The following is a 17548-nucleotide window of genomic DNA, read 5'->3' on the forward strand; positions in this document are numbered from 1 at the left end:
AACATTGGACAGAAGGATGGAGGGAATTGGTTATAAGACTATAATAAAATGTAATCAGAAATTTAAATATTTTAGCCCTAGGTCTACAAGGCCTGTTTGGTTAGTTAAGTAAAATCTATGGTTTAAAAATCTAAAAATTGACTCATGGAATCTGGAATCACCAGCATCAAAGATCACTAAAAATTTAGACCAGATAGTGAGGAATGTAAAAAACTCAACTTTCATTTTTAATAGACACAAAATTGTCTAGTAAAACAAGTCCATGGAGATGGGGAAGAAAAACATCTTATACGCAAAATGGATACACAACACTCAACACCCGAAAAATAAGAATAATGAAAAAATATACTTACGATATACACAGTCTGGAATTGGTTGGGGCAAGAAGAATCCAAGAGCGTAGTCACAAGTATATACAGGCACAGGTGCGAATTCAAAATCAATGCCAACTGGACATTTAAGCGCACAGGAGAAGGTGTTAGCATCTCCGGAACAGTTGTAACCACCGTTGAAGCCCATGTTCTTTGGATTACATACGTCAGCACCTAAAAAAATATCAAATTGAAATTGATTTTATCAAATTTAATTTAATTTTATCAAATTGTAATTATTTGTCTAAGTAAGGTATATAGTGAAACGGTCATATTGGTAGGTTTTGGTAGTTCGGCTTTAAGCTATAGTGCGGCGGCTGATTTTTCTGGTAAATATATGTAATTTTTTACTTAGGTATATACCGTCGTTAAAGCAGGGCACATCCTATGTGCAAAATTAATGTTGACCATCTTTATTTACATCTCATCTTACTAAAAAAATGTTCTAATGATTGTAAAACAACAGTCTACACTCTATTAACGACCTGCTTAAAAATTATAATTGTTTTCTTACTATAAAGCAGTCCGACAAGAATTTGAAGACGGTGAAATATACATTTTATTTATTTTTTCTGATATGCAACAAATTAATTACTTAAAAGTAATGCGTGTACTGTAGTTGACACTACAGTTTTTCTAACTGTACTCAATGGTCGTGGTTAATAATAAGAGCCATCAGAAGATTCTCAAGCGGTTTAAGCCTGTTTTCAGGTCTTGTAAACCACGTACATAACTGCACCTGGTACACTTTTTTGACCAGAATCGAATGATGAGGGCCAATGAGTTAATGTTAAAAATTGTTCTATTAAAACGATGAAGGTCTATTGCAAAACTACAGGTATCACATTTCACCACCCTTATAGCCATTTCACAATATGAATTACTCCGCTTATTTTCATAAAATTACCTTAGATACTTTATAGCACCTGTTATGGTAATAGCTGAGCAGATAATAAAAAACATAGAAAGAGAGTTAAAGGGAAATGGGTACTATTTTTTCGCTATATATTCCTATATTTCCTCAAAGTTTCTTGACATAATCAGGGAAGGACTATAGAGTTACATTAACAGTATCATTTCTGAGGACCAATCTACGGCACCAATCTTCGTTTCTCAATAACGTTCTCAAGCATGCTACTAGTCTTCTTCTTTTAGTGCCTATTCGTTTCGAATATTGGCGATCATTCTGGCTATAATTATTTTATTAACCGATGCTTTAAATAGATTAGTTGTTGTTGTGGAGAACCATTTCCTCAGGTTCTTTAACCATGATATTCTTCTCCCAATTCCTCGCTTTCCGAATACTTTACTTTGAAGGATTACCTTCAGTAATCTGTATTTGGTGCCGTTTCTCATTATGTGTCCGAGATGCTACTAGTAATGTAACTTTATAGCTCTTCTCTGATGCTGTCACGAAACTTTGACAAAATCGAGAAATAAATAGCAACAAAGAATAGTCGTATTCTTTTTACTGTTACCCAAGCAAACTATTTCCCTGTTCAGGCATCCATGAAGGACAGGCAATTTTATTTCCATATTAAGTCCGTCTTGAAAAAGGATTAATTTTAATGATTGTCAAAATTTCTCAATAATATCAAAAACTACCTTAAATCGAATTATACTTACTGTATTGGCACTGTGGGCCTCTGAATTCCTGGGGACATTGGCAGACGTTAAATGAAAGGCAGTTTCCACCATTCAAACAAGGAGGATCGCAGGTGGCTAAAATATAAAAACACAAAATTTAGTCTGAGTTAGCTGCAACTGTAAAAAACGAAAAAGATCGTTTTTCTTTTTCTATTTTTGAGAAAGATAGTATCTTTATTTTCGAGAATGTTGATTTACCCTTTGATTTACAGACAAAAAATTCTGAAATTTAAATGTATATACCTTGACAGTTTGGCATAGAAGTCCACTTTTCTTTGCTTGGAACCCACAATCCGTTTTTGCAGTCCATGGTAGCGATCCCTGAGCCATCTGGGAATTCATGGCCCTTCATACAAGTGATAGTACATTTCCTATAAAAAATAGTTTATTTAATACCTACCCAATTTTTACTTTAAATTTGTTTGTTCAAAGAATATTACTCTAGCTACTTACTTAGAATTACAGGATCGTTTTGAGTTTTTGGGCATGGGAGGATAGTTCAAACATGGTTTGCTTTCGAACTGGCATTGAGGTCCAGAGAAGTTTTCGGGGCAGCTACATTGGTTAGGAGCCAAGCAGATTCCGTTGTTTTGGCATTGTGGCAAACAAATTGCTAAAATTTAAAAATTGTTACCAGCTTGTCACAAAAGTACTTCGTACATGTCATATTTATAATCATTCTGAGAATACTAAAAAGGTTAATCATATCAAAGAAACAATATATCAATGAATAAAATAATATGTCTCGTTGATGATTCTCTTGACTATATAAGACATTAAAGTAAGACTGTGAACAGGAAAATCTCAGAATGGCTCAATTGACAAAGCCATACCACAGCTCATACAGTGAGATTTGTTCTGCGATTATTGAGTTCTCCAATATAGAGGTTAGTTAGCAAACAAAATTATATTGAGGATGGCGGTGTAAAAGTCGGAGATGCCGTACTGAACACAGTAGAGAAATTCATGTATCTCAGTAGTAATATCAATGACAACCGTGATCCAACCTCAAAGATTAAAAGCCGAATAGAACAAATCCGAGCTACCTTTGTCAAAGAAAAACTACCTTTGTGTGGTTCTGGTAGAAGAAGGACATCATAGCTGAAAAATCTAAGGAAATGGTACGGAAAATAGACTACATCATCATTCAGAGCAGGTGTGGGAGCACGCCAAATAGAATTCTATTTTAGTGACGTCACGTTACCTAGCAACCGTCGATTCTCCCATTATGAAATTCTATTTTGTGACGTCAGCAAAATAGAATTCTATTTGGCGTGCTCTGGCTGTCAATAAAATCACTATAGCGATTATGGTAGCCAACATAATATTCAACGATAGATAACGGTCATGGAACTGGAAGACGAAGAATCCAGAGATGTACTAGCGTCCTGTCTATGCACGCTCCAGGGAGCTGGCTATGATTATGGCCTAAGATTTCATCCAAACTCATGTAAATAAAATGAAAATATGGACATAATGAAAAATAAACAGTCCAGAAGAGGTCTCGAGATACTCTAATCTAGAAATAGTATTCTAGAAGACCAGCACCTGTGTTTATTAACTTACGTTCACAGTTTGGTACGCCACTAAACTCTTCTGCAAGCCATTTTCCATCTTGACAGAGAATTCTAACTTCAGTTTTTCCGTTAGGGAATTGATAATCTGGCATACAAGTGGCTTTACATCCAGACAATGACGAGCATTTGACTCCAGCGTTCGTAGGTGAGGGCATACCGGTACATCCTAAAAAATAAAAGCGTAAACATATTGTTACAATTCATCTCAACACCAACGTGTTCACAACAATTGACTACAAATCTTCTATGTTTATATACATTTTCTGAAGTTCCAGATTTCACTAGACATTTAGGGATTTTTCGGTATCTCTAATATTCTCGAATTTTAATACTTTTTCTTTTTCGTCAAGGGACTTGTTCTATATGGGATCTTACGGAACTGCCGTTACACTGTTCCCTCGTTTATAGTTATTCGCCTTGAACACCTGGCCTATCAGGGATAGGTTGAAGTCAAAAAAGTGGATCACTTCCATGGTATGGGACTAATCTCTCGATATGAACTACCTTGGGTAGCTATTATTCTGAAAACTGGATGCAGAAAACTAGATTGTTTATTATTTGCAAAACGATGTACGGGCCTTCCCAGTTTAGTTGAAGTTTAGGAAAATGTCATTTTCTTACGTGTGGGATTGTATATCTATAATGGGTCATCCTTTCGAAAGTTATCTCAGTAACATGCATTGGTAGAATTGGTAGAATTTTTCCAATTTATCTTTTAAATTTTCAATGTTCGTCAGGGATGAAGAGTTTTGTTCACAGGGAGGCAAACCTTCCGAAAATAAGATATGAGGAAGCTTAATTTCTCTTCCGGTGATAATTATCGATGGAGAATAACCAGTTGCTTCATGTTCGAAAGTTCCATAGGATAACAGTAATAGAGGAATTAAAGTATCCTAATCTTTTTGATTATCAGTGATAAACATTGAAAAGTATTGATACACAGCTCTATTATGTCTTTCGACCATTCCGCCTGATTACTGATGGAAAGATTTTCATCAACTCTTGCCATAATTCTGATTCAAAAATTTCATCCTTCATCAGGATGTAGCTCTAGTGGAACTCCATATCTTGATACATGTGTTAAGAATGCTTCTACTACTGTGGTAGTTTCATCATTAAGAAGGAATGCAATTTCAGGCCATTTTGAAAAATAATCCATTGCAACCATTAAATTCTTGTTTCCTCTCTCGGTCATCGGAAGTGGACCGAGAATATCCACTACCAGTCATTCAAAAGGCTCTCCGGACAGATATTGTGCCGTTTTATCGCGATTTCTTCTTCCAGGTCCTTTTCTAGCGTTATATAAATCGCATTTCTTACACCAATCTTCTAAATCTCGGAGAAAATTGATCCAGTAAAATCTGTCTCGAACTCTGGTTAGTGTTCTTTTGACTCCAGAAAGGCTGGCTGCTACGAAGTACTTGCAAGATATTTTTAATATGTGATTTACCCTGTACTACTTGTTGAATTGTACGTACTCCATCGGGACTTTTCCACTCCTTATAATATAATAGAGACCATTAAAAGATACAGAGATTCCCATTCAGCCCAGTACGCCTTTATAGTTCCACTATATTTTGTTTTTTCCTATCAAATACATCTTATTCCATATTTAAGACATTTTCGTATGACTTTTATGTCGTTATCTTTTTTTTGCACTTTTATTTTTTGGCTCGTCTATATTAGTCCAGAAAGCCACTGCGATTCCGCTAGGAAAAATATTCCGATTCGGATTTTTTGCACAATCTTACCCAAAAAGGACCCCTTTTAAAAAATTTGCATGTTGCCAGGACCAAAAGTGGGCCAAAAATTTTTTGAACGTTTTTTTTTTTGTTTTTTCCTAAAATTATTTTTTTTGCATGGAACAAAGTTTTTTTAGGTTTTTTGGATCATTCCAAATAGAAATAGTATATTAAGTATGGAGAACGGTAAGGGTTTTATACCGATCGAAGACAATTGTTTGGAGGAGGAGCGGGGCGACGACTCCAATTATTGTCTGAGATCGGTTACCCTTAACGTTCGACATGCTTATAACGTTTTTTGCACGATTGATACCATTATAAATTATAAAATTAAACATTTTCGTCATATTGACTAGTTTCATTCATTTTATCAAGATAGATACTTGGTTGTTAGGTAGTAACTAGGGTGCATAACAACAATGGAGAATTGAGTTTTTATTTAGTTATCAATTAGTCCTGTCGCCAGGGGGGTACAACGGCCTCCTGTATTCAGATGGACTTACCCAAGTTTTTATTATGTATTTTGGCTCGTAGAACACGAATTTTTTGGGTAACAGTTGATCCGGATGTCGATAAGATTGTTAAAAACAAAGAAGTTGAGGAATTACATAACAGCGATTTCTCGCAAAACAAAACATGTTTTTGTATTTTTTGGGCCATTCTAACCAAAAAATGTTCCTACAAGTTTTTTCGTAGGATGCATAGTTTTCGAGATAAACGCGGTTGAATTTTCAAAAACTCGAAAAATTGCAATTTTTGAACCCCAATAACTTTTGATTAAAAAATAAAATAGCAATTCTGCTTACCGCATTTGAAAGTTCAAGTCAAATTCTATTGGTTTCGAATATATACATTGCTAAAAATTTATGTGTTTATTGCTAAAAAACGCTATAAACACATAGTGTTTCCCGTGCCTATTACATGCGTTTACATGCATGCTACGTAGAAATAGCCTCGCTTGCACTTGTACCTACCCTACCTACTCGTTCGATTTTAAATGAGAAATCATTGAAAACATCACTCCAGCACTAGGTGTTTATACTTTTGTTTAACAATAAAATAATAAATTTTTAGCAATGCAAATAACTAAAACCGATATACATTGACTTGAACTTTCAAATGCGGTAAGCAGAATTGCTATTTTATTTTTTAATCAAAAGTTATTCGGGTACAAAAATTGCAATTTTTCGATTTTTTGAAAGTTCCACCGCGTTTATCTCGAAAACTATGCATCCTCGAAAAAAATTGTAGGAACACTTTTTGGTTAGAATGGCCCAAAAAATACAAAAACATGTTTTGTTTTGCGAGAAATCGCTGTTATGTAATTCCTCAACTTCTTTGTTTATAACAATCTTATCGACATCCGGATCAACTGTTACCCAAAAAATTCATGTTCTACGGGTCAAAATACATAAAAAAAACTTGGGTAAGTCCATCTGAATACAGGAGGCCGTTGTACCCCCCCTGGCGACAGGACTAAATAATTTTAAGTACAATTTTGATTATTATAAATTAAAATATGAGCGAAAGTGAATTTGAAGAAATTGAACGGGCTTGGGAATGTTGATGTCCTCGGATTAAAGCGTCATGGAGGTTGGCGTTAATCGACAGTGGCAGAAAGCTATGTAGAAGATTATCTTCAAAATAAAATAGATTTTGCCGAAAAAATAATGTGCAATACTAGTAATACTACTAATGTATGCGATTCTGCAGGAGTTTCTGTTAGAAGTGAAACCACATCCCAAACAAGTGGGATTTCATTAAATAATTTAACAAATTGTACCATAAGTTTCAATATTAATAAATAATTCGTTAGTTTTCTTTATTCTTTCAAAAAATAAATTAAAATTAAGAGATTTTTTAACTCGACGGTAAGTGAATTACTTACCGTCGAGTTGGAGTACTTAGCGTCGAGTTGGATTACTTACCGTCGAGTTGCTAGTAAATGTCACCTACTGACGTAAAATCTGTCACGGTAAACAGTCAAAATGATCAATCGTGCAAAAAGGTCTTTAGTGACATTTCTCTAAAGGTGATAGTTTTTGACATACATATAAGCGATTAAAAATTGAAAAATTGCGAAATCGGCCATTTTTAACCCTCAAAAACTATGTGAAAAACTGAAAATTTGAATGTTGCCAAGGTAGGTAGATATTCTTTAAACATCGATTGATGAAATCCCGAAGAGTTTTTTGCAATACAATATTCAAAACTCCTTCGTTTTTTAATTGCTAATGAAGCGTGCGCGACACTATTTCCACCGACAGTATGGTGCAAATGAAAGGAATAAATTCGTTAATTCGCAAACCGGCGACTTTAAGGAAAAATCCCGAAACAGATCGATTTTTATTTTTAAGTTATGATATTGTGGCATATATGGTATACTAGTTACGTCATCCATCTGGGCGTGATGACGTAATCGATGATTTTTTTTAAATGAGAATAGGGGTCGTGTACTAGCTCATTTGAAAGGTTCTTTAATTCTCTATTCAGTAATATAAACATTTGCATAATTATTTATACAGGGTGTCCTTATAAATGAGCTAGTACACGACCCCTATTCTCATTTAAAAAAATCATTGATTACGTCATCACGCCTAGATGGATGACGTCACTAGTATACCATATATGCCACAATATCATAATTTAAAAATAAAAATCGACCTGTTTCGGAATTTTTTCTTAAAGTCGCCAGTTTACGAAATAACGAATTTATTTCTTTCATTTGCACCATACTTTGCAACGGTGGAAAATAGTGTTGCGCACGCTTGATTAGCAATTAAAAAACAAAGGAATTTTGAATATTGTATTGCAAAAAACTCCTCGTAGTGGAGTCATTAAAGGTTTTCACCTCCGATTTCGTTGAACCTTCATCGATTTTCATGAAAATTGGTAAGTAGTTAGAAGATACTTCAAGGAACAAAGGTGACATGATGTTAACTTGCGCTTTTACCCTGGGGGTGGTTGCCACCCCTTCTCGGGGGTGAAATTTTTTTATTAAAAATAATACCAGAAATCGATAGAGGGGCAACTTCTAAGCAAAATTTGTTGTATAAAGTTATTAACATAAATCAATACTTTTTGAGTTATTAAATATCAAAGATTTTATTTTTTCTTAAAAAAATGCATGTTTTAAAGATGTTTTTCACGTATTACTCAAAAACTATAAGCTTTTGTAAAAAAGCTACTATTACCAAAATTAAAGATAATAAAAAAATTAATACACTCCCTACTTAAAGAACTAAACTAATGTTATTTTAAATTGAGTTATGGGTAATTGAATGTATATTTTTTTCGACGAGTACTCAAATCTAAGTATTCAAGCTTACATAACGGGAAAACCATGCATTTTATAGAATATACTTGTTAAGCCCTTGTCAAAGTACTTCGGAATACCTATCAAATGAGCTTCAGTAGAAGTTAATAGCATCAAAATTAAGCAAGTTATGATGAAAATAAGAGAACCCTTTCGATTTTTTTAGGAAAAAGTTAAAAACTAAACATACGCCATTTCCGCAAAAATTAAAATTTGTAGTAATCCTCAAAAGAATTTCTTTATGTTATCATAATTAATTATTTCAACAAATTTGACCGGTTTAGAATGCATATTTTTGAAAAAAAGGTATAATTTAAAAAAATCAGAATTTTTAGAATTATCGTACTTTTCATTTTCTTTTGATAATAACTCCAAAAATACTCAATATACGTAAAAAATGATAAATAACTAAATTTTAGTTTCTTCTGCAACAAATACTTTACCCATTTTACTATTTTCGTAGAGTAAACAATAACCGAGATAGAAACGTTTAAACTTTCAATTTTGCTGCGAGAACCATGTAACCGGGGCCATTTAACCTTTTATTTTTAAAAAAGTAAGAGGTATAAATGACTATTTTGACGTTTTTTAATAGCTCTTGGAATAAAATTTTAACCAGTTATTAGATGAACTTGCTACTTTAAAATTTAACGGAGTTATTTACAAAAAAACAATAATATTTTTTAGAAAATTTTTTAAAAGATACATTTTGAAACATTTTTGGTGCATAAACTTTAATGCTATCAACTTGTTCCAGCACTTATTTGATAGATATTTCAATGAGCTTTGACAAACGTTTAATAAGTTTATGTTATAAAATGCATCATTTTCCCGGTATTTAAGCTTGAATACTTAGATTTGGGTACTCGACGAAAGAAATATACATTCAATTACCTATAACTCACTTTCAGTTAACATTGAAAGGTGTTTCTAGTAAGGATTTTATTTAGTTTTTTATTAGCCTCAATTTTGATAATAATACCTTTTTTGTAAAAACTTATAGTTTTTGAGTTATTTATGAAAAATCGGTTAAAAACTTGCATTTTTCTCACGAAAAATTATAATCTTTGATCTTTAATAACTCAAAAAGTTTGATTTATTTTAATAACTTTATATAACAAATTTTGCTTATAATTTGTCGCTCTATCGAATTGTGGGGATATTTTTTATAAAATAATTTTCACCTCCGAGGAGAGGTGGCATCCACCCCCAGGGTAAAAGCGCAGGTTGGCACCATGTCACCTTTATTCCTTGAGATATCCTCTAACCACTCACCAATTTTTGTGCAAATCGATGTAGGTTCAACGAAATCGGAGGTAATAGCTCATATTCACCTTCAGTGACTGCACTATCGGGATTTCATCAGTCGATGTTTAAAGAATATCTACATATCTTGGCAACATTCAGATTTTCAGTTTTTCACATAGTTTTTGAAGGTTAAAAATGGCCGACTTCGCAATTTTTCAATTTTTAATCGCTTATATGTCAAAAACTATCAACTTCAGAGAAAAGTCACCAAAGACCTTTTCTGTTTGGAATGATTGAAAAAATCTAAAAAAACTTTGTTCCATGCAAAAAAAATAATTTTAGGAAAAAAACAAAAAAAAAACGTTTAAAAAGGTTTTGACCAACTTTTGGTCATGGCAACATGCAAATTTGTTAAAAGGGGTCCTTTTTGAGTAAGATTGTGCAAAAAATCCGAATCAAAATATTTTCCCTAGCGGATGCGCAGTGGCTTTCTGGACTATACAGGGTGTCCAGAAACGCTACCGACAAACGAAGACAGGAGATTCCTCAGATAATTTTAAGACAATTTAACCCAATTCACCTAGTCCGAAAATGCTTCTTAAGGGAGCTAGGAGCTCTTTGAAGATGGCGTCATGAAATTAGTTTTTCTTAAATACCTCCAGAACGCTTCTATTTAGAAAAACGAAAATTGGTATGCGTATTTACTTTTCAGAGATGAATCGATTCCATCCATTGCAAATTTCTAGTACCGGTCATAGGCGTCCGTTTTGGGTAGAGCAACGGGTATTTTATCGCATAACTTTTTTGTCCTTAACTTTTATGCATTTTTGACACCGGATTATTAAATTGTGAGGTATTCTAGTACTAAAAGGTACTCTGGCTTTAAGTCGATAGGACACACCGTTTTCTAGAAAAATCGATTTGAAAGTTTTTCGTTTTTGGAATTTGAAAAAAAATTGAAACAACTTTTAAACAAAAAACGAAGTATTTTACCAACATAAAGTAAGAGTAACTTTTAGTACTCGAATACCTCATAATTTATTAATCTAGTGTCAAAAATGCTCAAAAATTCAAGACAAAAAATTTATGCTATAAATTAACTGTTGACCTACCCAAAACGGACGCCTATGACCATTACTAGAAATTCGCAATTAATGAAATCGATTTATCTCTGGAATATAAATAAATGTACCAGTTTTCGTCTTTCTAAAGAGTTTTTATTTTGAATTTTTTTTAATTCAGAAAGCTAAAAATTTTCAAATCGATTTTTCTAGAAAACGGTGTGTCCAACAGATTTAAAGCAAGAGTACCTTTTAGTACTAGAATACTTCACAATTTAATAAGCCAGTGTCATAAATGTATAAAAACTAAAGATAAAAAAGTTATGCGATAAAATAACCGTTGCCCTACCCAAAACGGACGCTTATGATCGGTACTAGAAATTTGCAATGAATGAATTAGATTTATATCTTGAAGATAAATACGCGTACCAATTTTTGTTTTTCTAAATAGAAGCGTTCTGGAGGTATTTAAGAAAAACTAATTACAAGACGCCATCTTCAAAGAGCTCTAGCTCCCTTAGGAAGCATTTTCGGACTAAGTGAATTGGATTAAATTATCTTAAAATTATTTGAAGAATCTCCTGTCTTCATTTGTCGGTAGAGTTTCTGGACACCCTGTATACATTTTCTGACACTCCAGACTTCCCTGGATATTTCAGGATTTTTAGATGATATCTAGAGTATTGTCGAAATTTAATATTTCTTTTTCGTCAAGCGACTTTTTCTATATGGGATCAATATTACGGAACTGTCGTAACAATATTAAATAACTAACTTGTTAGGAATTTTATATTAGAAATATATAAGTAGTAATATATAAATATATAAATATTAATATATTTGTACCTCCTTGGAATGAAATGCTTGATGATCCACTGGATGAAGAAGAACTGCTTGAGCTAGATGATGAGCTCGATGAGCTAGATGATGATCCGGATGAACCAGAGATCCATTGGCAGTCCGGTACACCATTAAATCCTTCTGCTGACCATTGTCCATTTTGACAGAGCATCTGAAGTTCAGTTTTTCCATTAGAGAATTGAGAGTTTGGCATACAAGTAGCTCTGCATCCAGTCAATGACGAGCATTTAACTGCAGCGTTCATGGGTGAAGGCATACCAACACATCCTAAGCAATAAAAGCAGAAAATATATTAAATATCTAACTTCAGAAATATATAATTACTAATATAGTTCGTAAGTCAAAAGGGACATAAACTAGAATTCGAATTATTATCTTCTGCGCTTTTTAAGACGGAAATAAACAGCAGAACAGAGTGATGAATTACTCTACAGGGAAATCTATAATTGCATTCACGACTTGTCGTTCATCGTGATAATAATCTTTAGCCAACTAGTTCGAAATACGTATAAGCACATAGTGGAGGCTCTATTTTGGAATCCAATCTGAATCATCTTTACTTTTATAGTTTGTTTTTATCTGCTTTTGTGGGTATAAAAGAAACTAGTTTGCTAAAGATTATTATCACGGTGAACAATAAGTCGCGAATGCAATTATAGATTAACCTGTTGAGTAAGCTTGTTCAGCTAATTCACCAATCTGTTCTGCTTTATATTTTCGTCTTAAAAAGCGCACAGCATAATAATTCGAATTTTTGTTTCTGCCTTTTTTGACTTACGATTCACAGATGGTGCTAGTTGCATCTATTGTAATTATTTTAGTAATTATACCGAAGAGATAAAAAGATTTGATTCCAGTTCAGTGCTTCTGCACAGGTGCTCTGATGAGATTAAGTTAAAATCGAAATACGTATAAACACATAGTGGAGGCCCTATTCTGTATTCAAATCAGAATCATCTTTACACTTTTACTAATATATTTGTACCTCCTTGGAAAGAAATACTGCCTGAGGATCCACTTGATGAAGAAGATGAAGAACTACTTGAGCTAGATGATGAACCACTCATTCCGGATGAACCAGATATAAGTTGACAGTCTGGTACACCATTAAACTGTAGTGCTGACCATTGTCCATTTTGACAGAGAATCTGGAGTTCAGTTTTTCCATTAGGGAATTGAGAGCCTGGCATACAAGTAGCGATGCATCCAGATAATGATGAGCATTTAACTGCAGCGTTCATGGGTGAGGGCATACCCACACATCCTAAGAAAAGAAATCAGTTATACATGATACCTAAGGATTTTATGTTAAGAAATATATAAATACTAATATATTTTTACCTCCTTGGAATGAAATGGAAGATCCACCAGAACTAGATGATGAGCCACTCATTCCAGAACTGCGTTCACAGTTTGGTACACCATTATATCCTTCTGCAAACCATTGTCCATTTTGACAGAGAAGTTTAAGTTCCGTTCTTCCGTTAGGGAAATGAGCGTCTGGCATACAAGTAGCTGTGCATCCAGACACTGACGAGCATTTTACTCCAGCGTTCATGGGTGAGGGCATACTCTGACATCCTAAGAAAGAAAGAGCCATGAGTATATGAAATACATGACATGCTTGGAGTTTCATAGCAAGAATTATAGAAATACTAATATATTCATACCTCCTTGGTATGAAAAACCTTGTGAAGATCCACCGTATGATCCACCTGAACTAATATATTTGGATGGGCCAGATACAGCATCCAAGAAGTCTCTGGCTTTTCTACCGGAAACATCATATGGGCTCATGGTTGCCTCATGGGCGCGTGGTGGTAACATTTTTGAGGTGTGTCCGTGATGCCTGGATTTAGTATGGGCAGTTTTGGTCTTGGTATATGATTTAGTATTGGCACTGTAAAAATAGAAATAATTAATAATTGTTTTAGTAAAAAATTCTGTAGGTATGGTGTACCAAATAATTTTTTAATACATTAAAAACGTTTTTAAAAACGGTACCTAATAATATTACGGTGAACTTACTTAGGGATATAACCGTCCACTGTTTTGGTGCCATATTTTTTTTGTAAAAATTTGGGAACTTGAGCTCCTCTGTAACAAAATTTATAAATTATAATAACAATAAAATCTTACAAATATTTTGTGAATATTATGTATATACCTATTAATATAGGTATGAAAGCAAACTAATTAGCGAACTATACAGTGATGAGCGCACTAGCAACCGGCAAAATAACGCAAAAGGTAGAAAGCATAACACGTTGTGAAATAAAAAGAGGTGAAATTAGTAGAGATTAAAATTATCGATAGGAACCTATAAATTTTAGACTACCGGTCCATGTCCAAAAATAGATGGGTCATATGAACCACCAGGTGACCTTTATAGAACGATATAAGAGCATAAAATAATAAGATTCAGCACTATGCCGTCACTTGTAAGCAGTAAAACTGAGTGCTGGTGAGAATTTAAAAGTGCAGGTAGAGTGGGTACATTTTGGTCATATATTTTTGTACGGCATTTTTACCATCGATAGATCCATGAACAATAATAAGAAAGCGCCCAGTGCCGTACAAAAATGGTGAGCCACAAAGTTGGTAATTTTTTTTTATTTTCTGACAATTTCCAGGGTAAATTTGGCCATTTCATTCTGTACGGCATTAGTTTCATACTGTTTCAATACAACTTCTAATCCATTCATGCGACAAGGGAAAAAATCGAGGGTTGCAATCCCCTCTCTTTCCGTGGTCCGGGAGGTGATTTGAAACAACATAAAATTAATTTATTTTGAAAGTATTTTATGCATAGATAACATTATTTTACATGCCGTACATTTTCGTTGGTCCAAAGGTTTGTAAGAACACAAGGAAAAATCCACAGAATGAAATGTAAGAAAAATCCATATAACGAAATGTAAGGTGAATTTTTTTTTAGAACAGTTTATTTTAAACGGCAATACTACATATATAAGAATTGTATTTTACAATATCATTTTAAAAACAAAGTTGCCGTACAGAGTCAAATGATTTTTTAGCTTTATAAATCAAGTATACCATGAAATTAATATAATTATTAATATACATTCAAATGAACAATAATTTTTTGACGGCATTATTTTTAATAGTACTTTTAAGTGCTAAATAATGTTTTGGAACCGAAGCCGTTCTTTTTCAAATTACCCCCCGGACCGCGGAAAGAGAGGGGATTGCAACCCTCGATTTTTCTCCTTGTCGCATGATTTTTGTACGGCGTTGCGGAATAATCGCTTAGAAGTTGTATTGAAACAGTATGAAACTGATGCCGTACAGAATGAAATGACCAAATTTACCCTGGAAATTGTCAGATAATAAAAAAAAATTACCAACTTTGTGGCTCACCATTTTTGTACGGCACTGGGCGCTTTCTTATTATTTTTCATTAATCTATCGATGGTAAAAATGCCGTACAAAAATATATGACCAAAATGTACCCACTCTACCTGCACTTTTGAATTCTCACCAGCACTCAGTTGGATTGCTTACAAGTGACGGCATAGTGCTGAATCTTATTATTTTATGCTCTTATATCGTCCTATATACGTCACCTGGTGGTTCATATGACCCATCCATTTTTGGACATGGGCCTGTAGTCTATTTAGATTATATTACATACATAGTTTACCACCTTTAGACGTGGGATGAATTAAGTTTAATTTTATAAAATTCTCCTGTCACGTATGTAATGTAAATTTATAGGTTCCTATCGATAATTTTACACCTGTACTAGTTTCATCTATTTTTATTTCACAACGTGGTATATTTTACATATTTTACGTTATTTTGGTTATTAGCACGCTCATCACTATATATTACGAATTATGCATTACTAGGTATTATTCTATCTACCAGAACAACACAATAAAAGTAAAAGTAGAAGAAGAACTTATGGACCCAATTGAAGCGGGCAATGGGATGAGACAGGGGGATTCCCTGAGTCCACTATTGTTCAACATGATCATGGACGAAATAATAAAAAAGTAAAAACTTAAAAAAATTCCAAATGGCAGAAAAATAACATAAAATAATCTGCTATGCAAATGATCCGATACTAATCTCTCAAAGTGAAGAGGATTTACAACGTATGATGCATGGTTGTAACAGTAAATTGATTTTGCTACACTTTTCCAAGATATTAACGCACCACCTTAAAAATGGGTAATTTTTGTGGAGCGTTATGGGCAGAATTACCCCTTAAAATTTGCTATACTTATTTAAAAACACCTTGTTTTGACGAAAAACAGCTAGTTTTTAAAGTAGGTACATAACTTTTTTATTATCCAACATAAGCCAATGAATTAAAAATCAGAGTGTTAAAAAATATGAGGTTATAGTTGGGTTTTAATTTCAATATTTTATAAATGCTAGAATATTCCACAGGGTGACGAGAACTTTGAGAAAAAATCACAGTTTGATTGGTACACCGGGTATACAATGACAATTTACCTGTCTAGCAACAATATTATCACAGCGATAGTGTTAAAGAATAAGGCTATATCATGTTAAAAAAAATCACTTAAATCGTACAACAGATTTAGGAAATTCGAAACATTAAAAATTACCAATTTTTAAGGCGGTGGGTTAATTTCTTGGAGAAGTGTATTTTATTTGGGAGTTGGGAACAAAGCCTCAATGTAAGTTTGAAATTAAGTTTATTTGACGTTTATTTATAATTACGTAATTTGCCACAAGGAAATAGATTCAGACAGAACAATAGTAAATCTACTAAGATGTAATTTAGAGCTTGAGGGTCAGATAATAGAATAAGTGGTAGAGATAAAGTAAACAAATTAAACATGTACGAAAGGAGGAAATAGAAAATATGAGGATGGAAGTAAACACCGAAACAGTAAAGTAATATTCATAAATGAAAAAAGAGTCACAAAAAAATAAAAAATAACAATCGAAATAATAATAAAAAACAGAAATAAAATAAAACAGAAATATCGAATAATGCAGGGTAAAAATAATGAAATATACATTACAATAACTTATCAACCTATTTGGGGAAAAAGAAATAAGCAAAACAGCAAAAGCTATGGAAAATCTTGAAATAGGTAACATAAACTTTAGTTTAATCAACGCTATTAAATAATTATATAGAGGAACAATAGCCAAAATAAAAACCGACAATAGACTGTCACACGACTTCATACAACAAAAGGTTGTGGACAAGGTATTGTTCACGTAAGAAAAAAAGAGGACGGTACCTTGTCCACGGTTGTGGACCAGGTATTGTTCACGTAAGAACAATAGGGTACAGGAATTTAGTACCAGTGAGAATGGAGGGATTACTATATGCAAATGACCTAGTAATAATTGTAGACAATAAAGAGAAAATGCAAAAATTAATCGATATTTGGGTGGAAGAAATAGAAAATTTGAAAATGGAGGTAAATGTAAAGAAAACGAAGACCATGATAGTAGCCCAAAAGAAAAGGGAAGAAATAAACTAAACGATATTTAGGTGCAAAAACGAAATAATAGAAACAGTCTCGACGTTTGAATACCTGGGAGTAATAATATCAGAGGATGGAAAGCTAGATCAAGAAATCTCATACAGGGCGAAAAAAGCCAATAAGATCTACTATGCACTAAATAAAACAATATTTGGAAAGAAAGAAATAGAAAAAGAATAAAACTGAAGGTATGCAATGCAATATCTGTACCAACTTTAATATATGCA

The 17548-nt window shown here is 33.3% G+C and overlaps 1 protein-coding gene across 50 annotated transcripts in view; it reads right to left on the reverse strand.

The window, feature by feature from the left end:
* The window catches only part of LOC114334985 (mucin-5AC-like), a 159161-nt gene that overhangs the window by 133321 nt on the left and 8292 nt on the right, over nucleotides 1-17548 (reverse strand). For all 50 annotated transcript variants that reach the window (XM_050650619.1, XM_050650637.1, XM_050650659.1 and 47 more), the window contains exons 2-11: nucleotides 13852-13920; nucleotides 13494-13723; nucleotides 13165-13404; nucleotides 12809-13087; nucleotides 11809-12090; nucleotides 3585-3761; nucleotides 2472-2631; nucleotides 2262-2389; nucleotides 1998-2093; nucleotides 354-545 (exon numbers count right to left, since the gene is read on the reverse strand). In XM_050650619.1, coding sequence (XP_050506576.1) covers nucleotides 354-545; nucleotides 1998-2093; nucleotides 2262-2389; nucleotides 2472-2631; nucleotides 3585-3761; nucleotides 11809-12090; nucleotides 12809-13087; nucleotides 13165-13404; nucleotides 13494-13723; nucleotides 13852-13920 — 1853 coding nt within the window. The remainder of the gene's footprint in view (nucleotides 1-353; nucleotides 546-1997; nucleotides 2094-2261; nucleotides 2390-2471; nucleotides 2632-3584; nucleotides 3762-11808; nucleotides 12091-12808; nucleotides 13088-13164; nucleotides 13405-13493; nucleotides 13724-13851; nucleotides 13921-17548) is intronic.

Source organism: Diabrotica virgifera, chromosome 5 (genome assembly GCF_917563875.1).
Source record: "Diabrotica virgifera virgifera chromosome 5, PGI_DIABVI_V3a".
Lineage (NCBI taxonomy): Eukaryota > Metazoa > Arthropoda > Insecta > Coleoptera > Chrysomelidae > Diabrotica > Diabrotica virgifera.